At 45.9% G+C, this 24,030-nt stretch overlaps 2 protein-coding genes across 2 annotated transcripts; both read right to left on the bottom strand.

Annotated features, from left to right (window-relative positions):
* Positions 1 to 200: 200 nt before the first annotated feature.
* On the bottom strand, positions 201 to 18,371 carry trappc10 (trafficking protein particle complex subunit 10). The gene is made up of 23 exons (XM_056579907.1): positions 18,197 to 18,371; positions 16,814 to 16,895; positions 16,434 to 16,569; positions 13,674 to 13,873; positions 12,835 to 13,030; positions 12,188 to 12,299; positions 11,301 to 11,548; positions 10,731 to 10,877; positions 9,997 to 10,111; positions 8,968 to 9,044; positions 8,674 to 8,765; positions 8,302 to 8,442; positions 7,549 to 7,658; positions 6,869 to 7,404; positions 6,552 to 6,693; positions 6,054 to 6,212; positions 5,088 to 5,317; positions 3,745 to 3,845; positions 3,340 to 3,463; positions 2,667 to 2,831; positions 1,956 to 2,136; positions 1,240 to 1,434; positions 201 to 465 (listed from the first exon to the last, which is right to left on the bottom strand). Exons 1-23 carry the CDS (start codon positions 18,255 to 18,257, stop codon positions 218 to 220), a joined length of 3,798 nt encoding a protein of 1,265 aa, XP_056435882.1. The 5' UTR covers positions 18,258 to 18,371; the 3' UTR covers positions 201 to 217.
* A 461-nt stretch (positions 18,372 to 18,832) lies between these two features.
* cnga4 (cyclic nucleotide gated channel subunit alpha 4) lies at positions 18,833 to 22,290 on the bottom strand. Its single transcript, XM_056580390.1, has 6 exons — positions 22,113 to 22,290; positions 21,903 to 22,009; positions 20,811 to 21,394; positions 20,408 to 20,653; positions 19,917 to 20,082; positions 18,833 to 19,569 (listed from the first exon to the last, which is right to left on the bottom strand). The coding sequence occupies exons 1-6, from the start codon at positions 22,280 to 22,282 to the stop codon at positions 18,833 to 18,835; spliced, it is 2,010 nt and encodes a 669-aa protein (XP_056436365.1). The 5' UTR covers positions 22,283 to 22,290.
* Between the last annotated feature and the right edge of the window lie 1,740 nt (positions 22,291 to 24,030).

Here is a 24,030-nt window from a genome sequence, read left to right on the forward strand (position 1 = left end):
TCCCCCCCCCCGCCAAGTGCTCAAGGCCAGCTCAGTGCCGTGTAAAGGTGGGAGGAGGGGGGGGGGGGCGCGAGGTGAGGTGAGGTGGCGTCGGGCGGTGAGGACATCAGGACGGAGCTGGTAGGAGGGGGGTCGGGGTGGTAGTAGTGGTAGTAGTAGTAGTAGTAGTAATAATAAGTCCAGCCACCGGGTGGGTGGGGGCCGGCGAGGGGGGCTGTCACGTGGCGTTGACCTCCATGATGTGGTCGTCGGTGGCGGGCAGCACCAGCACCTGCTGGGCGTGGCTGTGGTTGAACACCTGCCCCGGGCCGAAGGGCTCCAGGCGGGGCATGGGCAGGCCCCGCTGCTGCTCGCCGCTGCCCAGCGAGTGCACGCTGCCGCGGCTGCGGAGGCTGGCCGTGTCGCCCTGGGGGTCGTCCAGGTTCTTGTCCAGAAGGGAGAGGGTGTCGTTCTCCACGCAGCTGTCTGTGGGGGGGGGGGGGGGGGGGGGGGGGGGGGGGGGGGGGGGGGGGCAACAGGACAGGCGGTCAACAGGGTTCAAACACAGGTAAGAATGGGTCATCAGTGGTGCTATTAGGTATTTTACCTCAAAAGGAACATACTAGACGTAATGTAAAAAATAAAAGGGTAAGAAATGCAAAAAGAAGCGCTAACGTGCCTCATTAATATCCCCCGTAACCACCCTGATGGTGAGAATGAGGACGGTTTGCCTACCCTCGTACAGTGCATGACATTTGTCAAGCCAAGTCTAAACGCAAGACCTCTAATGGTCTCCTCCGATCCGACCCAATCAAACTGGCTACAGTGTCATCGTGGTCAAGGTAGTGCTGGGCAATGTAGCAGGACTGCTTTTGTGGCCGAACACAGACCAAAGCCTTGTATATCATATGAATAACAATAATTTAAGGATATTCACAAGAACATTCAACAATTATAATATTGTTATTGAGATAGTAAATTATTTGTATTGTGATAAAGATTTCAGCCCAAAATAAATTGCATGTAGAAAATGATGTTATATTTCAATATCGTAGCACTCAAAGCAATTGACGTTGCTTATATAATGAATTTTATTCCCATGAATGATTCTCACACTTTTTAGCCAACACATCGCCATGGCTCAATGCACTTACTGCGGGTCGCTTTGGACGAAAAATTCAGCTCAAAACATGTAATGTCACGTAGTAGACATGTTAGTACACACATCAGTGGTGGGTGGGGGGGGGACGGGGGACTCACCAGGGTCCGGCTGGATGGCCTGCGTGGCCGTGTGCGGCAGGTACTTGAACACCTTGATCTTTGGGAAGGGCAGGTGGCCGGCGAACAGGGGCATGACCTCGATGTGCGCCCTGTGCGTGGCGTTGGCCGCCACGGGCATCGACACCATGCCGGAGCTCTTGCCACACACCGCCCAGTTGCTACTGCTGTCGGCCACTGTATGATGTAACGATGCGATTCGTCACTTTAGCTACACATCCCTCTGTTCGCAAACGCTGAGCCATTTTTGTTTTATGTATTGTTATTGTTGATTGATCGCTCTGCCATTTACTGTCTGAATTGTCACAAGAACACAGAGCTGAAAGGGATGACTTAAATTAGCTTGTCGCTGGGCCTCAGCTTTTAAAATCAGTTGAAACCAGCAGGTCATCCTCCAACACCTCGGTCATTAAAAATACCATACAATACCAGACCCATGGGTCATAATGAAATGGATAATCTACAGGGAGACAATATCGCTACATAAGCCCCAAAATTGAAGTTCTGTTTATTTATTACAGTTCGCTGTACAATCCCCCACTTATTAAACAGCTACTTATTGAAGAAATTAACAATTTCACATAATATATGCCAACAAAAAATATTAGATGGATTTAAAAGATATATTATTAGGCTCGTGGTCGTACAATACAATACAATCCTCACCGTTATAAAACATTAGATGTAGGCTTCCTTACCTTCATACATGAGCTTTGTGGTCCGGAGGCCGTCTGAGTCGGTCTTGCCCTCCTCTGCCAGCTCTCCCTCTGCGGGCTCTGTCAGCCTCGTGATGCACACCTCCAGCCCACAGAGGGTGCCAGAGCGACACTGCTGCTCCCCGGTCGCAGGGAGGATCTCAGCCCGCACGCTGTACAGGGTCTGGTGAGGGACAAACAACGCCTTAATGGAAACTCCGACTTAATTTCCATTTCCATAACGGTACAGTTGTACTGAGATGGCACAGAGCCTGAAACGTTTCGTTGAGGGAAGGGGGGAAAAAATCATTCTTGTGGCCAAGTTTGTGTTGGCCAATCACATGCTTGCAGATCCCAAGCTCTAGGAACATGATTGATCCAAACAAATATGAAGCGAAGGCAAGTGAACCGCCCAGTTCAACCACACGTGTACATAATACTTAAGGTATGAAGCCAAAGTCCGATTTGTGAGACTAAATTGGACCATCAGATTTGGGTCAATAGAATGTCAAGTGTTAAATTCATTTAACCATCTAACGTGTCTCCCTGTGGCATAACTAAACCAAAAATCAAGGCCGGTTTGTCCGACTAGGATTGCTTCTTTGCATTATTCTCACGGGGAAGCGTACCCTGATCTGATTAAATCACCACCGGGTATGTGTCTGTGTGCACCCCTAATTAAAAGAGGGAGCGTGGAAGGTGGCCGGTGCTTACGGTGACTCTCTCCAGCTGGAACTGGTAGAGGAAGGGCTTGAAGGAGGAGGCGGGCTGGCCCAGCGGGGAGAAGCTGGCGGAGAACACGCACTGGAGACACGAGGGAAGGTCCGTCTTCCACCGCACCTCCCACAGGCAGAACACGCTCTGCTTACTGCACACCAGCTGGACACACACACACACACACACACACACACACACACACACACACACACACACACACACACACACACACACACACACACACACACACACACACACACACACACACACACACACACACACACACACACACACACAGTTAAAGAGGACCAAACAGCGATGCTTTCGGTACGCGAGATCAACATCATTTTTGTCGTCATCTTTTAAAAACGTCAAGACAAAAAGGGGCACAGAAAACTCTTGATTTTTTATAAATACACCTTCAAAGGGGTGTAGCAATTTGAATGACCCAGTCAAGAAAGCTTTTTTTAAATACAAATACCTTTATCCACATGACCTCTAGTCTACAGTGTCCTTACAATGGCCTTTGAACTAACGGTCAAAGGATGAAACGGATGATGTTATTACAAACTATTTCGGCAGAGTCATTTTCAAAGTAAAGGAGACATAAATAAGAAATGAAATAGCCACAAACTGAGTAAGACCGGAGGAGTGAGTTTGTGGTGGCCACCTGCTGGGCTTTAGTGTTGAGGGACTGCAGCTCCAGCGACGCCTCCTGCTTCTCCGACAGACTCAGCTCAGCCAGCTGGAAGCTGGCGTCCGACACGTTCTGCACGCACACCTGGATGTACTTCCTGAGAGGGTCAAAAGGTGATGCATCAAGATCGAGGGCTTCAGCAGAGCAAATTATGTGCATTCAAATAGGGCGCAAAAGGTGCGGGAATACACACGAGAGATCGATAAAAGTCATAAAAAAAGAAAAGTCATTGTTTATACAGGGCAGCACTTCAGTTTTACTGCAAGTGCCAATCCCCACTATTGCCTCAAGAGGTCTATGGGTGCATTTCCAATATTGGCGGCACAAGCATACAATGGTAACATTTGATATGTATTCTCTAAGCAATGGGCTGCTCACCTGTTTCCGGCGGAGAGGAGGGAGTGTTTGGTCTTGAAGGGGATGTAGAAGGTGAGGGGTAGCAGCGTGGAGTAGATGGACCAGGGGCAGTCTATAGACATCTAGGGATGACAACAGACACTGTGATTGGTCGATGTCCGCGGGCACTACACTCAATCATTTTTTAATGAGGCTTCAGTGTTTTGTGGAGGATTCTTGGAAAGGAAACCGCCAGGACTGGTTTTGAGGAATGGGAAATGAGCTCAAGTTATGCAAGTGCATGTCAATTTGAGGCTTTTAATCAAATACCAGTGTAGCAATTGTGATGCTACACATTCCACCTAGGCGACTTTAACTGGGCTCCTCCATAACAAACATGTTGGAACCGGTTTATTGCCAAGGTTGAGTGTAATGACACAGCAGGTGTAGCATGCTGCATGCCGTAGACCTCTTTGAGAGTGTATAGGTGATTCATGGTTTAACCTGTGCTCATTGTGCATACAGGTGCGCCGCGTCACCCAGCCCCACAGTCCGACTTGGACCAGGTGAGGCTTCTTAAACCAGCCATCCCTTTCTTTTATTCCTTATTCCCTTTCATCTTTTCCTCCCTTTATTTTTTATAGTACACGTGTCATTTCATTGAAGGACTTTCATTATATTGTTTGCATGTACTTCTTCACTATAAATGATACTGTTGTTTTTTTCTCTGTAAAGCACATTGAACTGCTTGATGTAAGAAATGCGCTATACAAATAAAATTGCCTTGCCTTAAACCAGCCATTGTTCAAACACACAATCAGTTTCCCCCAATTCTCTACAAAGTATTTGGTTGATAATAAACACAAACTTGAACAGTTAAAGCCTAACTTATTGCAGTTCTGCTTAAACTGCATAACATTAGCAGACCTATGAGGAGAGGACACACTTTAGTCATACAACCCTGTCCATTCCCAGCTAATTAACAGACCAGACAATTGCAAGTGTGGGTGTTGGCTACCAAGACTATGTTGACTTGGTTTATAAATTGCATCTTGAGTTGCTCATATTTTGTTCTCTTTCTCTATCAGCAGGTGCAGACTTTTACATTTATGCTTCATGCAGGCCGTCAGACTGTTGCCCTACAGCCTGATATGTACATAGAGAGTGAATTACGTTTTGATTATTTTACACTGTGTGTAATATTAGGGTTAGTCTAACCCTTATTTTAATTATTTTTTGGGGACATCATAGTTCTGTCGGTAGGCGTGTGTCGCTTAGGCCCTCAGCTGTACGGTGCTGTGGCAAACCCTGCGATTATGTATATTGCACTGTGTGCATAGAAGTTCTGTGGGAGCAAAAAGACCGGGTGGGAGTGTGGAACTCACCCGCTGGTCGATGGCCGTCATGGGGGTGTCGGGATGGCTGTAGCTGCGGGGCCGGTGGCGCACCTCCCCGTTGGTGAGCCTCTCGTTGGGGGGCCGGTCGGGCCCCGGGGGGATGACGCAGAGCACCTCCAGGTGGAACTCCAGCGTGTGGTAGGGAGGGGTGGGGGGCAGGCTGATGCTGGTCACCTTCTCCGAGGACTGGATGGACAGGGAGCTCTCGCCCACACATTCTACAGACACAGACACAGACACAGACACAGACACACACACACACACACACACACACACACACACACACACACACACACACACACACACACACACACACACACACACACACACACACACACAAAATAAGTAAAAGAAGAAGGTTCCAATCCAAGTAGGGTTGAAAATCTAATTAATTATTCAAAAGTGTTAAAGGGATTCTCCCTCTGTTGTCTATCTCAGTGCTCAGGTTCTTGGGAAAATCAACCCTGATCATAATATCAAATTATATAACCTTCCTTTACGTTACTAGTGAATTAAATAGGTCTTTGTATAAATTGACTTTGCAAAGATATTTCCTTTCCTGTGGGTCTGTATACGTGGGTCTGTCTGTCTGTCTGTATCCGTGGGTGGGTCTGTCTGTCTGTCTGCCTGCCTGTCTTTCTGTATCCATGGGTGGGTCTGTCTGTATCCATGGGTGGGTCTGTCTGTCTGTCTGTCTACGTCGGTGGGTCTGTCTGTCTACGTCGGTGGGTCTGTCTGTCTGTCTGTCTGTCTGTCTGTCTGTCTGTCTGTATACATGGGAGGTTCTGTCTGTCTACGTCGGTGGGTCTGTCTGTCTGTCTGTCTACGTGGTTCCTTACTGTCTGTATCCGTGGGTCAGTCTGTCTACGTGGTTCCTTACTGACTGTATCCGTGGGTCTGTCTACGTGGTTCCTTACTGACTGTATCCATGTGTGCGTGCGGGGGTGTCCTCACCGTTGGTGGGGCTGAGGATGGAGGCCTTGCAGGCGGCGGAGGGCAGCAGGGGCATGGCGTCGCTGTTGCTGAGCTGCAGCGCGTCGCCCTTCTTCACGGCGTAGTGGCCCGTGAGCAGGGTGAACCTCACGCTCTGGGGCAGGCCGGCCAGCAGCGGCTCTGCACGGACACAACCATCAGGAATCGCAGGACAGAAACCACACACGTTCCTCCACTGACTTTGTCATTGGTTTCGGAGACATGAATGAGTCAGAGGGTGTGGCAAAGGTTCAACACAATGAAGGATAATCACCTTTTGTCGTCCCGTCAGAGCAAATGTCATGCAGTGCCTCTTGATCTATCTCTTATGTCGTGCGAGTGCATCTTCAGCAGCTTTGCGTTTCAGTGTCTATATGTGAGTTGATCTGACCTATCTTGACCTCTATTTTGCATTTGGAGGTCTGGCACTTAATGCTTTGGATCTAATCCGATCAAAAGGCTGAAGCCGGGGACACTGACCAGAGAGAGGCTCCACGGTGAGCTGGGGCTCCTGGGAGTACACCTCGTACTGGATCAGTGGGTAGATGTGGGGCAGCACAAACTGGACCTGGCCCACCGTGGCACACAGCTGCCTCAGGGTGTACGTGCCCGGGTCACCGCTCTGAAACACACACGCAAAAGAATGGCATATTTATGAGAACGCATTGTAAGGGAATAAAGAGAAGAGCTGAATAATAGAAATCAGAAGGAGGACGGAGCCAAAGGGAAACAGAGCAACGTGGAGGACATCAACAGCGTTCAGTTCGCCGTGGGAGCCACACAGACACTGCTCTTACCGGCGCCGTGAACACGACGGCGTTGTTCCCGGGCTCCAGCGTCACGTCCTGCACCTTCAGCATTTGCGCCCCGTCGTCCACGGCGACGGAGGGCGGGCTGACGCTGTTGGCCGTGTCGGGCGACAGGCCGCTGTCGTGGCGCCGCATGACCAGGTGGGTGTTCTTGCACACGATGCCCGTGGAGTTGAGCGAGTTGTCCGAGGGGCTGCGGTCCTGGATCTCGTCCAGCTCCAGCGAGGGCGTGGTGGCCGAGGCCGGCACGGCGTTGCCCGAGGAGTGGGGCTGGGCGAAGTGCACCGTGCCCGGGTTGGTCTGCCTTGGCGGGCCCTTGGACCGGCCGTGGGTACCCGCCTGCTCCAGGCTGAAGTGGATGCTGGCCGAGAGCTGCTGGATGCGCACGGCCACGGGCATCAGGCAGCGCAGGCTCAGCTCCACCTGAAGGACGGCGCCCGAGTGCACGGAGGCCGTGGACGGACGGAACTCCAGCCGCGTGAGCTGGGCGAAGGCGGTCATGCTGAGGGTGACTTTCTGAGCGGCTGATGGAGGAAGGGAACAAAATACGATAATTAAATTCAATGCAATGTGTGAGCTCACGAGCATGTGTGAGCTTATGAACAATATGTGAGCTCATGAGCGTGCTGCAAAGGCGCGTCTGCTTTGTAGCAGACGTGCACACTTACACTTGTCTGTTGATTTGCTTGCAAAGGACAGGATTTCCTGACAGAAGTTTTTCCTCTCCTCGTCGGTTAGATTTGCATCACCCGCCAACAAGGCGCACGTCTGCAGATAGCTACATAGTTTGTCAAGGAAAACTGTTCAGACGCTATCTTGATTCAATGCTCAAAGTGAACCGGTGGAATAGCAATTGTTTCTCATTTAATTTGTGTTGTTATACAAACATTTCCTCTTTCCTTATAATAATAAATTGGATTGATAGTGTTTTTCTAGGACTCAAAGTTGCTTTACACTGAGGGAAAGTGGTATATCAAACAACAGAAATACAGCACTGAAACACGTGTGGATGGGGGGGGGCTAAGAGAAGGCAGTAGAGAAAAGATGGGTCTTGGAAAACTGGGAGGGACTTTGACATTACAATTACAATTAGAGCTTTTAGCAGACCCTTTTATCCAAAGCGACTTAAAGCAGTTACACACATTGACACACCGACAGCAGTCAACCATGCAAGGCGACAGCCAGCTCGTCAGGAGCAGTCAGGGTTGAGTGTCTTGCTCAGGGACACATCAACACTCAGCTAGGAGGAGCTGGGGATCGAACTAGCGGTTACAAGACAACTGCTCTGCCTCCTGAGCTAAGCACAACTGATGAGTAAATTGAGCGCAGGTTGTCGTGTACACCTGGGAGGACATTTACTCTGCGATCCTGGAATCCTCCACACGTATTTAATGTGACGGCCGAGGCTTTGAAAAGGATACTCCTCAGTCCTCCCCAGCAGCTTCTGGCACGCCGCAATGTTTTTCCTGGTGTGCGTGACAGGCAAGCTCCATCCCTCCGACACGTAGGACTTCAGGGCTTCCTGGAGGAAGACCTCAGCCCGTTCGGGTTCCCCTTTCCTCCTGATCTCTCACACACACACACACACACACACACACACACACACACACACACACACACACACACACACACACACACACACACACACACACACACACACACACACACACACACACACACACACACACACACACACACACACACACACACACACACGACGGCTGAATAAATAGGAAGTGGACAGGGATGTTGATGTTGCTGCAACACGCAACGGGAATGTCTCTCTTCCTTACATGTAGAACTCAGCGAGGCTTTTCCCCACCAGCCTGGCTGACCTCAGCCTGTTGATTTCCTTGTACATCTCCATGGCAGCGTGAGAGAGCTCCTGGAAGATAGAGAAGGAAAAGGAAAAGCAGAAGGAAAGGAAAAGGGGAAGAAATTGTGTGGTAAAAAGGGAAGGAGGACATTTTTTTAGATAGGAAAATGACTTCAAGGACAAATGTTCATGTGTGGCAGCGTGTCTTGTGACTTTGTGTAAACATATTTGAAATCGTTTATTTGCTGAAGCAAACCATAATACCACTCACGAGGTAGTGCCTCTCGAAGGCCACCACGGACGATAAGGCCTCTTTGAGCTTCTTGTAAGGGCTCAGCAAGCTGTTGACTGTAGCGAGGGAAAAACAAGATATTGTTTAACCATTTATTGTAGCGGACGATAATATATATAATATAATGTAAACCAAGTTACACAAAGCGTGTTCTTAATATTAGTTCCTCACACATGTCTATAAAGAACTTTTTAAAGGTTTTTGTTGAATAGGGATATTGGACGGAGACCAACAGCTAGGGAAGCAGCTACAGTGTTTAAAAGAACAACTATAAAATCCATATAAATAAAATTCCTCTTTTCCACCGACAGTACCAGCTCAACTTGCCATGACTAAGCTGCGTGGCACGACTTGGTTTGGTTCCAGGCACGTCGTGTTTCCATATAGAATAAATTACCTCTTCATCCTGGGCAGGTCGTCATAGCACGCATGCGCGAAACTGCAATTACGTTGCGTGAAACTGCCGTTACATTATCCACGCGACACATAAATAGACAGGGCTACACACAGGAGCGTCTCCACCACTTTCATGGCCCACGGCGTGTTCTTGCGCGCTGATCCCGCCATGTTCAATAATCAATCACTATTGTTGACTGAACGCTGATGCTAGTATTTAAAGATGTCTGGTGTCGGGTGTCTCGAACGTCTCGCTCATCATTATTCGTCCAGTGGCGTCACTCTCTGACCAATCAGTGGCCAGCAGCCTGTTTACGGTACACCAAAGAATCAGATCAGCTCTCTTGGAACCTCGACGGAGGTGAGACAAAAAAAGTACCAGGTACCAGGTACCTCATTTTGGTGATCGAAACGCAAGAAAAGGCGGGCCAAGTCGAGTCAAGTTGAGGTGGTACTATCGCTGGAAAAGGGCGATAAGACAACAATTTAATTATTTTGTTGATCTTCTGGTTGAGTTGTAAGGATGAGCTGCAAGGGTTAAGTGGTACAGTCTGGTGTCTTCATGTGCACGTCCCTTAGTGTGACGTGCACATGAAGGGAGCAGCCTCTTACTGGTCTCGGGTCTCTCATCGCCCAGGCCTGCCAGCAGGTCCACAGTCCGGTTCAGATCTTCCGAGGTCGGACCCTTCTCTGACACCAGGCCGCACAGCTCGCCCAGGCACTTGAGCTTTAGAGGGACACAATGAGGGCTGAGTTAGAAAAGTATAAAAAAATTCAATTGAACGATTTGATATATATTCTTAAAAAGGCTTTCATTATTTTTAAACGTTCATACATTTTTATGAGCTTTAAGTTTACTCATTCGAAGAACAAACACTCAAGAGCATTTGTTTATGTGTCATTGAATAAAGTTATTTTTGGCCTACATGTTAAACATTAACCTTTTAGCAATGGTCGACACCAAATGATAGGGATCCCTGTCAAGTTCAATCATTTACATATTAAAGCAATGGGTGTTGTAACTGAAATATCCCTTATTGAACTTGAATCTAAATCAATGCTTACACGTGTGGAGACTCAGCGCAACACCTAGATATCTTACAGGTATGAAACAACTATTTTTAGATTTCACAGATTCCTAGCAAAGGGCTACAGAAAGCTTAATAATAATATACAAACGTATTTTATGGGCTAGTTGAAGCAAAACATCTTCAATTAAAAAAAAAAAATAGGAGCTCTGAGGTAGGGAAAGTTAAAAAACACTAAAACAAATCCATGACTGAGTGCGGTGTGATTAACACTCGAGTGAAACGTTAGCAGCATGGCGTGTGCAGCCCCTCCGGTACCTTGTCTGTAGCGTAGGCCCAGAGGCCCACCGTGTGCGAGCAGTTGGCGGCCAGCTGGGCCGGGTCACAGCAGCCCTCGATCCGGTGCAGAACCTCCAGGCAGCTGAGGAACACCCAGCAGTCCAGAGCGCCCTCCAGGACCGACACCTGAACAACATCGTCGTCAGCATCATCAACATCCCCATAAAGCATATTGTTAGCTTTACTTGATGACTTAGGCAGATAGTGATCATTGAAAGTAAAAAGCACTCTGATTGGCTTAGGATATAGCCAATGAGGCAACGTGAATCAGCAGCGTTAGGAGAGCAGTTAGGTTAGATATCACAATTTGGCCATAATATGACTTAGGCACTTATGCTATGAGGCTAACGATTTTTTTAATAGAATCACGCAAGTCAGCCAACTCTACTCGTTAACAGAAACAGCGGGAAACCGTACGGAGTTCTCTCTTAATAGTGGCAGAAAATCGAGACCATTCCCTGACCATTTGTATACATTTGAGTTTGTCCCATGGGTCAGTGACGCGGTGCACAGGAACGGAAGAGGCTGAGGCTATGCTTAAAAACACACCTCCAGCAGGTGGAGCTCCTGCACACAGTTGTGCAGCAGCTCCAGGGCCCGCTGCGTGACCTCCCAGGGCCTCTGCAGGAAGATGAGCAGGGTGCACTGGCGGGAGAACAGGTAGCTCCTGAGGTCCAGCAGGCTGGCCTCGCCCCGCTGGATGCTGTCCCGCTTCTCCATGTCGATGGGCCGCCGCAGCAGCAGCCCGCTCCAGTTCTGGACCGGCGCGCAGAACGAGCCCAGCCAGTTGGCGCCGTCTGTTTGGGCCGGGGACAGGGACGAAAGGAAGGAGATGCGAATGGCTCATGTGAATAATATGAATAACTGGTAACTAACGTACAGTTTCTTTCTTATTTAACCTGCTGTTTAAACTTTATTTCAGATTTCACTCATTGAGGTTGAGCACTTCTTTAGCACAGGACAACTATTACTTTTGGCTCATGTTCACATCCAAATTTTTCACTTGCTCAACAAAGTAAGTAAGAAAAAAAGGTTTGGATCGATTTTAGAGAACTAAACTTAAAAACATCCTCTACAGCTGAATGCTTTTTGGTGTCTGAGGACAACTTGTCCATGCTGGCAGGCATTACATTTGAACCATGTTTTTCTTCTTGAAATGAAGCCCACAACACACATCTGGCTAGCGGGTTTTACCAAATCAAAGTAAAAAAACTGATCGATTACAGTGGCAGTTATTCTCTATTTGTATCAGTACTACTTAGTTACGACAATGTACACACTACATTCTAAATGATGTACAATGCAGTTGTGCCGACTTTGTAGAATGTAAGCCCAAAAGACTTTCGTATTCTCACTGATATGACAACACTAAGATATTGAGATCGGAACACATCCAGCAAACAAATGTGTTAATTATCAGGAATTGTTTACTGTACCTCCCGCTCCAAAGTTGAGGACGTACTGGGTGAAAAGGGCATCCAGTTCATCGTATTGAACCAAGGCATCCTCAAACTGCTGCAGCATCTCAAACACAAAGGCCAGCTCCTCCTACATAACACACACAACATATGGTCATTACCATTTGGGTAGAACCATGAAAGCGGTCTTGTTTCATCATTCAGATAGACACGCTCCCCCTATTGCCCATCCTTTGGATTGCCTTCATGGTTTACTTACAGCTTATAGCAACGTTAACTTAACAGCCAGCACACCAAGTCATCACATTCGTGTATAAGCCAGGGTACGAATTGTACCTTTTTTCTTTTTTTTTAAAACAAGGGTTTTTTATTTGCCCACGTGTTATATTTTTTAGGGGTACTTTGATAATTCCAAGGCCAATTTCATCAAACAATTGGAAATGCCTTTCTTTTTACATGGAAGGCCAATATTTTCAAGTCAAAATAATGGTCTGATTAATCTACTTTGAAAATATTAATTAGATTAATTAGATGCAGATCTTTTGCAGACACAGAGTGAAACACAGCCGTTAACTCTTTTTTGACTGAGGCTTTGAGTCATCCCGATTTCAAAAGGGAAACAAAATAAATGTTGGGGCCAAATGCGCCAGCTGCATCCCGCACACCTGCACCATGAAGTACTCGCAGAAGCTCCAGCCGGGCTGCGTGCGCTTCTCCCGCAGCGTGCGCATGTCGTCCTCGAAGCGGCCCAGGTTCTTGGTGAAGGACATGAGCAGCAGGGTGCGCAGCTTCAGCAGGAAGGAGCTCCACGACTCCTGGGACCTGGACGAGTCCTTCAGGGGGTCCGACAGCACCACGCACCTGGAGGACGGGAGGAAGGACGGGTTAGGGCGTGGATGTTTACCGTGCCTCTGAGCGAAGCCATTTGTAAGGCCTGCCCCCCCCCCCCCCCTCCCCCCCGGGGCTCCACGGAAAATGCTGCATCGTGTCACATCAGCCTGGCATTATCTCAAGTGCTTATCGTTTATGAGTGAATGACATAAATAAATATATGGCCTGTTAAGCCCGTTGTGACTGTGTCTGTGAATAAGGGCTATACAGATAACATTTAATTTAATTGAATAAAACCTAATGCATTTGCGAAAAGCTGCCCCTTGGACATGGGTATTTAAAGGTGACATATTATACCACTAGGTGTGAGTGCGATTAGCTGCTAAAAGCCGTCATGAAAATCTGCCTCTTCTGACATCACAAGTGGGCGTGTCCACCTAGATGTATGACAGATAGATGAGAACCATTTATAATAGTCCACTGGGTAGGCTGGTAGACTGATTCATGTTTTTGTTTTTTCGAAAACGGCTTGTAACGGCTAATCACACTCACACCTGGAGGTATAATAGTGTGTATTTATAAAAAGTTTTCAAGAGAAACGTGAATTTTGAAATCACTGATTGGACTTGATCCTGCTGTCCGGGTAGGATCAAGTCCACCCCCCCCCCATTACCTGTCGCTCTGCTTGTTGCAGAAATCATTGCGGATCTTGTCCACGATGGAAGAGCGAGGCAGGATGTTGGTCTTGTTCTTCTTCTTGGCATCGTTGGTTTCCACGACGACGATGACCCAGTCGACCGAGCCGTGGCCGCGGAGGCTGTTCTGCCAGCGTGTCATGTCCTCCTTCACCGACCCCTTGTATGCCTCCGTGTCCTAGAAAAGAAGAGAAGATAGAAATAAAATGTCAGTTATTCATAGCACGTGCGTACAATCGCAGGCCCGTACGATTCCCGGCCTAGTTATGAAAGGTTGGAGGAAAAAAGGACTATTCGTTATTCACACACTAACAACACTGTTGCTGGGGAGAAATCTGTTCGACTGGACTTTTGGTTTAAGGTGATCTCATTAGCTTGGTGTCAGTAGTAAGGGTAGAAAACATGCACAGGCCAAACTTTGAAATAGGAGTATAGGCCCTTATATTGTCACAAGGGTTAATACATATTCAAGGCTAATACATCAAATCAAACAGGCTTAAACCAAATATTGACAGAATGCCTCTATGTGCATTGCTCAAAGAATCGTTTGTGATAGACAATGATAAGAGTCCATATTTATTCAGACACATGTTTAAATGGCTACATCCACAGTCGATCAAAGTACACATCTCATTTGTGTACTTGACTCAGAAGTGCTTCAGAACAAATGCTAGAATGAGCCAGGTTATATCATTGTCATTCACTTGAAAGGAATAAAGCCTAGTTCAGAAAATGTGGGGCAGCATTGAGCCCATACAAAGCAGGTAAGATGTATGATAAAAGAGCAGAATATCAGCACTTGTGTACTACAACAACACCTTTATTTCGCCTACTAGGTCAATATAGAATAAGCGGTTTGCCTATCTAGTTTCTTTGTTTCCCCATCTACTTTTGTTTGTGGAACTCTATCAGCTATAATCCCTAATATGAGGGCTTTGGCAGTCATGATTGGTCTAGGCCTGTTAAGTGCTTTGAGATGGAGATGAATTATAACAGAGGGAAAGTGCTTTAATCTTACACAATTGCCTCTGTTGTGGGGAGAGGCACCCTGGCAAAGTTCCCAGGTTGAACATTTAAAGAGACAACATTGGCCATTATTATCATCCTCTGATTGGAATCAGAAACTTCCATAGTACTTAACCAACAGCTTTGCAGTGACATGAATTGATCATTGTCCATTACTATAAATTCATAGCATTCAACTCGAGTAGAACAAGGGAGCTCTTACAGTGTCCCTTGATATTTGAAGTGGTTTTAATTCTACAATGTTGGTTGCTTGAAGATCAACAATACATAAACGATGAACACAACATATTGTAAACATCAGCAGAACGGTTGACCTTGGGTTACACAATCTCTCTGGAGTATAAACAAACCTACCGCTCAAAAAGATTATTTATTGCAGTAAACAAGCTGATGCATGAGAAGTTCTTCAAAACGTTTGCTTGATAAGAAACAGACATGGACTGCAGCTGATACTATGACCGATTGCTCACAAGCGGCAGTCATGACCACCTGTTTCTCAAGCCTCATGCAAGAGACTAACATCTAGTTCCTCCAACAGCCTTTGGGTGGTTCACGGTAGGTGGATGCAGTGACATGCCACCATTCTAAGTTAATGTATAGAAAATGGATTTCATTCACGTAATGTAAAGTCAATACACTTTGTTCAGTAAGGATCTCAGTGGTAATTAATCTCCATATTATGTGTTCAGTGATTCGCTGTTTGACATTTTATACTTCATTCCAAAGTTATGAAGGATTTAATATTCATGAGTTTTAGCCATTGAGTGCAATGCAATGTGCCAAATATGGATGGTATCCGATGGTGATTGCATAGAAGGGCAAAGTCCTAAGAAGGCCAATCTACACCCTCAAAATAGTTTACCATCCATATTTATTACAGTCTATGATTGCCCCTCAGAAAATGTACATTACGCAGGTCCTTCTTCATTTTAAACACTCCCTTGATTTGCTTGCCAGAATAACAAGCTAATGGAAAGTCCAGATGAAACGCGATTGATCGTGGCAGGGGTATAGGTCTCTACTTCTCGCACACCCAGAAGAAATGCCAACCAAAACTATTCCAGTAGTGGGTAATGTAATGCGAGTGTGCATTATGTGTGTTTCCTGGGTTTCGATGACACCGCTTCCTGAAAAAACATTGCTTCACATCCAAATTTCTGGATAGCTGATCAAGCAGATCAAACAAATCTGTGAATGGTTAGCCCGATTGCCAATGAAAAGACCAGGATCTGGATGAATAGGCCTATCTAGACAAGCAAATTCCAATACAGCAAGGATTTGCATAAAAATATGACATTGTTCACCTTAGGCAAATTGAGTGGAATAAAACAAGCATGCCCCTTATGTTTGCCTCGGTGACATAACCCAATGACCGCAGACAATGCCTGCAGACAATTAAAAAAAGAACCCACTCTTTGTTGCCCTCTGATATCCCAAAGATACGTGATAAACTGGTCAATCCAACTGGTTATTTGTTTTTTTTGTAGTCCCTGGATGTTCACATTCTCAAGCAAATCATCTTAGGTTTACATGATATGAGGTCAAGACAGAAGCACCTTTCAACAAACCATTGGTACAATTTAAGCATAGCCTACATCTAACATTTACAGGCATACATACAGGCATTTTAATAAATATGAAAAAGCGGTTTCTGGGGGTTTTATACTGTAGGCAGGCACGTACATACTGTATAAATCTCTAAGGCTACTCACACAGCAGTCTGTCCAGTAGATATGGAGAAAGGGGAAGGTGAGGAGAGCTTTGTTGCCTTCCTTGGGAAGGAGCTCCTCTTTAAATTGCACAAAGTTAGCCTCCAGATGGATCATCTTGGGTGCTCGGCCATAGGTCCTGGACACAAAATGAAACAAGTAGGGTGTTTAGCCTCTATCCCTAACACAATAGTACCTATTACCTATTAAATTATAGAACCTTTATCCTTAACTGTTTCCACTGGTAATAATTTGATAGACTATTAATAGGTCCATGATATATACCGGTACTTGAAACTTCCCATTATCAGTTATCTTTTTATCTATCTATTTATCCATGTATCCCTCACCAACGCCATAAATTAAACAGCAGGGCAACTCACCTCCTCCATTCCATTGGCTCCCGAGGAAGCTGTTGGGCCAATGGGGTGTAGAGGGATGTAAACAAGGCCTGGTCTCCACCACCTGTAAGGATTGACCCCGAAGAAGAGGCACCGGTAGAAAGTCACTTTCCATAAGCAGTGCACGAACGGCTGATATCCAATAAATATCAAATCATCAACAGTCAACTGCACATTCGTTTTAAAATAGCAAACGTTGTGCAACCACACATCATGACAACCACATTAGGCTCAGCTGCACACTATGTTCTGTAAAACTCAAATGGCAACGGTCTGGCGACATATCATCACATGCAGCTAATTATACTTTACAGCCTTCTTATTATTATGTTTAAGTCACAGACATGTTAGCCGACTTCCAAATTAAACTACAGCCAAAGTAAACATCCGATTAGACTCCATATTGGCACGCCAACCATAGTTAGTGGAAGATGCATTCGTCTCAGCGTTCTAACCAGACTCATAAATCACTCTGACGGTGATGGTATCGATTGCCAGCAGTAAGGTGACTTTAACCTAGTTGATCTAGGCCTATCTCACAAAATAAAAAAGGACTTCCAAAATGTCTTAATGAAATATCGCTGGAGGTGGAAGATCAAAAATGTTCTGATAGGCGTCAGAACCAGCGTTCTTTACTGCCGTAAAGAACGCCAAAAGCCTGAAAATCGCGTCCTTTTAATGACAGCAGGACTAAATTGACAACGGCTCCTCTGCCTAGGGCTTTTGCTTCTGTTTATTCGTCATACAAGTCACATGCTTAAGTACAATTATTTTCTATTAACATTTAGCTTTTGGGAACGTTGACATACATACACACATAAAGGGCCGCTCACAACCCGAACGTCTGAATCCTTAAAATGGACCAGCCTGTAATGTAAAGTCGCCCATGGCCCCTCTAGTGGGGTCAATTCTTAAAATAACCATAGTCGCTTGCAAGTACCGCCAACAAGGGATTTAGGATTGTATTCTGATATAATGCGACCATATGTACTGGCGAGACCACTGGGCTCCAGCTGTCAGTGGGTCGTTGACTGGGAGCTGCAAGGTGGATTCCTGCTCGGTGACAGCAGGTAACCGAGACTGCAGCAGCGGCTAGTGACGTACCAGGGACGGCTAGGCCTAATGGTCACTTTGGAAAGCTCTTAACTGAAATTACACATTTCATGAAATGTGTACACTTCGCTTTGGCGTATGCCACGAAACAAACTGTTGTAGGCAGCCGAACGTTAGCTCAAATGCAGTCAAAACGCCACCCTAGTCCAACCTAATGTGTGCAGGCTTGCTATCCTCCGCTAGCCTAGCCCGGGTTAGCTGTCAGGGCTCGCAGCAGAAGAGTTCAACAGATCCTCGCGAAGAAACACTCACATGTCACGATCGGCTTGTTTTCCATTGTATAAATGATCGGCTTTTCTTCTTGGGGCTCCATGTGTCTTAGCGATAGCCCCCCATTAACATGACACCCAAACAGCAGCCTTGTTGTTAATAAGTGCTTATGTATGCAGTTGTGTTGAATCGGTGGGGCCCGTGTCCACCTTGCACTTCCTGGAACACCTCAAACACAGAGCACGTCAGCCCTGCGTCATTAAAGGGACAGGACCATGCATTGAAAGGACCACAAGTGTTTGTGTTGGGTTTTGGTGCAGCAAGTAATCGTCTCATACACGTGGTAGACTTGAGTGATGATTACTTAAAATACATAGCGGGCAGGGCAGTCTATTCGTCTATCCTTTTTTGCAAAGATTGAAAGGATGTATCACAAACAGCCTCTCTGTACCCTGTTGGCTAACAATTCACAGAAGACGATATAACACCAATAGGCCTATAATGCCGTTATAAAATTCCAGCTGACCATTCTCAGTATTTTTTTTATTAAATGAGATGCATATCAAAATACAACGATCATGAATTTGATTAATATACTTTTATTTTTTGTATATTTTTTGATTTTAATAGTTTTTTTGGTTTTCACCTTTATCATCATTATTGTGGTTCAACTTCTTCTCATGTTGGTTCTGTCTCGCTGTGACCACCAGGATCTCCGTCTGCTTTAGCGGCTTCATCATCATTTGTCTTTTCTTCTCTTTTCTCCCGGCTGCCCTTTTCATATTTTTCCCCCTTATCCATGTCATCTACAATTCTCTCAAAACCTTGCTTCTCTGTCTCTTCCTTTGTGCTTTCCCTACACCCTCCATCTCCCTCTTTGCCCTCATTGTCACCATTCCCCTGCCCCTTCGCGCTCCCCTCGCCTACCTCCTCCTCTCCCTCTGCCTCTTCTCGCTCCCGGTCCCCCTCCCTTCCCACCCCCTCCCCTCTCCTTTCCTCTCCTGCGTTCCCATCCAGCTCCCCATCTCCTTCCCCTTCTCCCCCCAGCTCCACCAGGGGTAGTTGGTCCATCTCATCCACCTCCAGCTCCAGCAACTCCACCCTGCCCTGCATCTTGCGGTTGCTGGACTCCACCTCTGACATGAGCCGTGCCAGCTTGGTCTGCAGAGTGTCCAGGTTGCTCTCCAGCCGGTCCAGCTTGATCTCCACCTTCTCCGTCTCCGTCTGCTGGCCCTCCGCCGACTCGTCCAGGATGCCCATCTTGGTGAGGATCTGCCGGCCCTTCTCCTCGAGGTGTTGCTTGGCGACCGGGAACTCGGAGAGCACCACACTCAGGTCCTCCTTGGACAGACTGAACAGGTCAGAGTGGCCGATGCTGCGGATGTTGGCCGTGCGGCGATTGCCTGATTTGTTTCCTGTTATAGCAGACAGACAAATGGAGACTCCTGAGCGATATGCCACTCATGATGTTTGTGGGTTGGTTGGATGGTCGTGTGTTGTAGTGTGTGTGTGTGTGTGTGTGTGTGTGTGTGTGTGTGTGTGTGTGTGTGTGTGTGTGTGTGTGTGTATGTGTGTGTGTGTGTGTGTGTGTGTGTGTGTGTGTGTGTGTGTGTGTGTGTGTGTGTGTGCGTGTATCTGTGTGTTTGTGTGCACGTGTGCACGTGTGTGTGTGTGTGCACGTGCATTTGTCCATCCAAGTTCGTCACTTCATTACCTTAACCCAAATATGTATTCTAAGTACGATTTTCATTAGAAGTCTTACCTTTAATGTTAAGAATGCTAATTTCCCCAAAAAAGTTCCCATCACTGAGCACAGCATACTGTGTGACTCCATCGTCTGCCACCACTGCCAGTTTGCCCTCTTTAATGATATACATTTCGTGGCCCACATCTCCTTTCTTGCAAACATACTCCCCGGGACTGTACACCTGCAGGACACAGTCATGGATATGGAGATAAAGAGTATTGATTAAGCCTTTATCATTAACAATGTTACCCATCCATCTGATACCGTATGGTGAAAACAACACATCCCCTATTTATTATAGCAATAGTATACTTATTATAATATAATATATATATTTATTATAATATAATAGAGTAGACAGAACAACACATACGACCATGAGTAACCGTCGCAGTTTACTGGTCATCTGATTGAATTTATTAGATAATACAATCACCTGGTTTTATACGCCAGGCTAGACCACAACTAGCATGGATGGATACTTCACTCATCGTTTGACCTCTGACCTGGGGTGTGAGTTTCAGCACGAGCTCCTCTAGCAGGCTCTTCTCACAGTTCTGGAAGATGGTGACCTTGGAGAGGGTGGGCAGGTGAACGCTGACCGCGATCTCCGTCTGCAGCTGAACAGGCAGCTGCTTGAGGATCTCGTTCTCCCGCGTGATCTTCTTGTTGATGTATAGGTGCTGGTACCAGTCGCTGACTCTCTTACGCAGGTCCTTACTGATGTGCCGGCTGCGCAGGTAAACCTTCACCTAGAACAGCAAAGAGAAGAATGAGAAGAAGAATCACGTTGATTAGTTTAAGAAAAGGCCTATACAATTTCAGTAATTTAAATAAACAGGCACAGGGCAAAGTTTTAGACTTTGCTCATGTTACTTCATTAATTTTACCATTCAAGATCTAGCTCACCAGCTCGTGGTTTGGGAAAAAGACATTATCACGATCCCTTAAATTTGTGATGACGTTCCCCACGTTCCCCACGATCGACGCAAACACCAGCACGGCGATGAGCAGGTCGGCAATCATGAACAGGTACTCCTCTTCTCTGTCTGGCAGGGGCGTGTCTCCCACCGTGGTGAAGATCTGAGCGGAGAACCAGAAGCAGTAGAAGTACTGCCGCCTCATGGAGTTGAACACGGGCCGGCTGGCGTTGGGGTACACCCAGCGGTCGGCCCCCAGGCCAATGTATTTGGATAGTGCAAAGTACAGGCAGGCATTCCAGTGGATCAGGACAAAGATGTAGAGCATGAGCTTGGAGATGCGGAAGGTGTTTGGGTAAGAGGTGCGTGTCTCCATGCGGTCCAGGGCCTCACCCAGGCGGGTCATATGCAGAAAGCGGTTGACCCTGACCAGCGGCGTGTTGATGTCAAAGCAGAGGTAGAGGAGGTCCGTGGGCAGCAGGGAACACAGGTCCAATTTAAAAATAAAAGAGCGCAGGTAGCGCTTCTTCAGCTGAGCTTTGTCCTGGATCAGGATGCCCTGCTCCAGGTATCCTGTAGAGAGCAGCACAAGTCAAAGTGAATGGTACCCATTTGGAACGGGATGGAGATACTTGTTAAGATTTCAGGAAAAACTATCCAGACAAACCTAAATTCGAATGCTTGAAACTATAAATACACTGTCAGTGTCTCATCACTCCTTAAGCTGCAAATATTCTCAGTTTTAATTAAATGAATGGATGATGTGAAATGAATAGCACATGTCTTTGACTCTCAGATTACAGACCTTCCCTGATTGGACTCTCATCTGATTTTTGGGGACATTTTCTTTTGACATTTTATGGACTGGAATTGAAATATTTAATAGCAAAGGTAAAGGTGTGAGGGGAATGTTGGGTGTATTTGAACTTGAAAGACAATCCTGCCCTCTAACACACAAGCTAACAATACAATGCAATGTTAAAAAACAATATAATGTTGATGTGTCATCACATCAAACAAAAACATAGGCCTATATCAGAAATTTGGAGTTTCAACAATAAATAGATCCATATGTAATTACCAGTGCGAAATTTTATGACCATGTCAGCTGCAAACATCAGGTCAGCGAGGTAGTCCAATGTTAGCCAAACACCAAGAAAGTTCATCTGAATTTGTTCAAAGCATGTCCTACGAATGCAAAGTCAAAAACAGAACAAAGTAGTAAACTGTTGAATTGAAGAAGAACCAAAGGAGATTGCTGGAATCATGCAGGACTATGCAGTTCACCTACCTGCAGATAATGATCACGGCATTGTAGAAGATGGGGATGGTCATAACCTGTAGCCATACATAATAGAATTCCTCCGATGGATCAATGATCCCCTCTGTCAAACTTTCCATTGTAACAAAATATAAAAACAGATTACAATAATGATTGAAGTGCTCAATCAAGAATAACATATGTACACTTGTGTACAAGCTTTGATTACATTTGAACATTTCAAATGTTTATAATACATTCTTAATGTGCAGGTATCTAAAACTATTAAAGAAGCAACAATAATGTTCAATTGTTATAAATAACATATAAGAAATGGTGGCTGGTTATATTGGGTATGAGGATACTCACTTATTTTTAAACTTCAGAAATATGTCTTTCTTCCCCACTTCCTTCTTGTCCTCTCCCTCCCCGGTCACCTTCTGTGTCTGCCGCCATCCGATTAGCCTCTGCCAGTGGTTCCTTGTGATCTTCGTGTCCCCTTCCTTCTCCATCCTCACTCACGGTACACTGGTCGTTCACATTAATACATGTTCTCTCTCGTGTCCGAAATGACCTTTGCTCCTTGTGTGTTGACGTGACTATGAGTATAACACATAGCAACGGCACTGAGAGTACCTAAGTGTCACCTGGAGATGATGCTGGTCTCCATGGGAGTGGAGCCACAACAGAGGCCATGGGGTCTCTGGGGAGTTTGTCTTCAGTCTTAAATCTTTAAGTCTCTGTCAAATGGTTAGTTAGTTAGTTTGTTCATATTGTGTAATTTCTGAAGATTCTACAAAAACTACTGTAGTCTCTCATTCTTGGATTTATGCTTATTACATTGAAGAGTTTGTAGGAGAAGCCCACCTAAAAACATACAGACCGATCACCAAGTAGAATTTGGATTAATTCATAATTCATATATTACTCAGAATGTAATAATCTCATATTTTTCTTCTTAAATGAATGGCGTTAATATAAATTTACTGTGTGTATTTTTGGTTTCGTCCTGTAGATGTCTCCCTTGTCTTGCTGTAAAATCCATAATCTAGTTTATCTTGAATTGATCAAAGGGTAAAAATACCAAAAGAAAGTTAGCCTGGAAATTATGATTATCGTTTGCTAATAATCATAATTATTATCGTTTGCTGTTGCCTTACTCAGCGTTCTAAGGCTATTATGATGACTCCTGTGTGAATGGCTCTTGTGAGCCGATTTGACAGCAGGTGGGTAAGCGGAAATAGATTCCCATATTCTATCACCTGTCACATATACTACCAGAGGAATGGTGCCATGAAAGAAGAATAACTTTTAAATTGCATTTTTGGTTTGTGATGAGGTACAAAATACGGGGCAAACTAGAAACCTAGTGTGTGTCATCATCATTGGTTACTTGCCGGAAAATGGATGTTATTTTTGCAACTATGTGTCTGTGTAACTGTAATTTATTTTTCTGTAATCAATCATATGTTGGTTTATAACCTGACCAACTTTATGCTTGAGAGATTTGTGAGATTGTAATAAAAGACCAAACACATCATTGTGATGCTAAATTAGACTTATGTCTTAGTTGGAACTAAACTAGTACCCTGATTCTGTCGTGCCAGCAACATGGCAGCACTGATGAGAGCTCCTTCCAGCTTCCTTGCTTTTTGTGAGCTGAACACCTTCTACACTCGCTTCGAGAGGGACAGAGACACCCCCCCCCCAATGAATTGCCTTCATGGAGTGCTAAGCTCACCTCCAAGGTAAGGTTAACTTCTCAAGTCGCCAGGCGAAGATAGCATTCCAGGTAGGGCCCTCAGGGGCTGGTCAGCTAGAAGAGGTCATTAGGGACATCTTTAACCCCTGCCTTAGTCTGTTCTCAACACCTGCTTTCAAAGTTACACCATTGTCACTTTGCCCAAGAGCACTAATTTAACCTGCATGAATGACTGTCCTCTAGTGT

This window comes from Gadus chalcogrammus, chromosome 20, assembly GCF_026213295.1.
Source record: "Gadus chalcogrammus isolate NIFS_2021 chromosome 20, NIFS_Gcha_1.0, whole genome shotgun sequence".
Lineage (NCBI taxonomy): Eukaryota > Metazoa > Chordata > Actinopteri > Gadiformes > Gadidae > Gadus > Gadus chalcogrammus.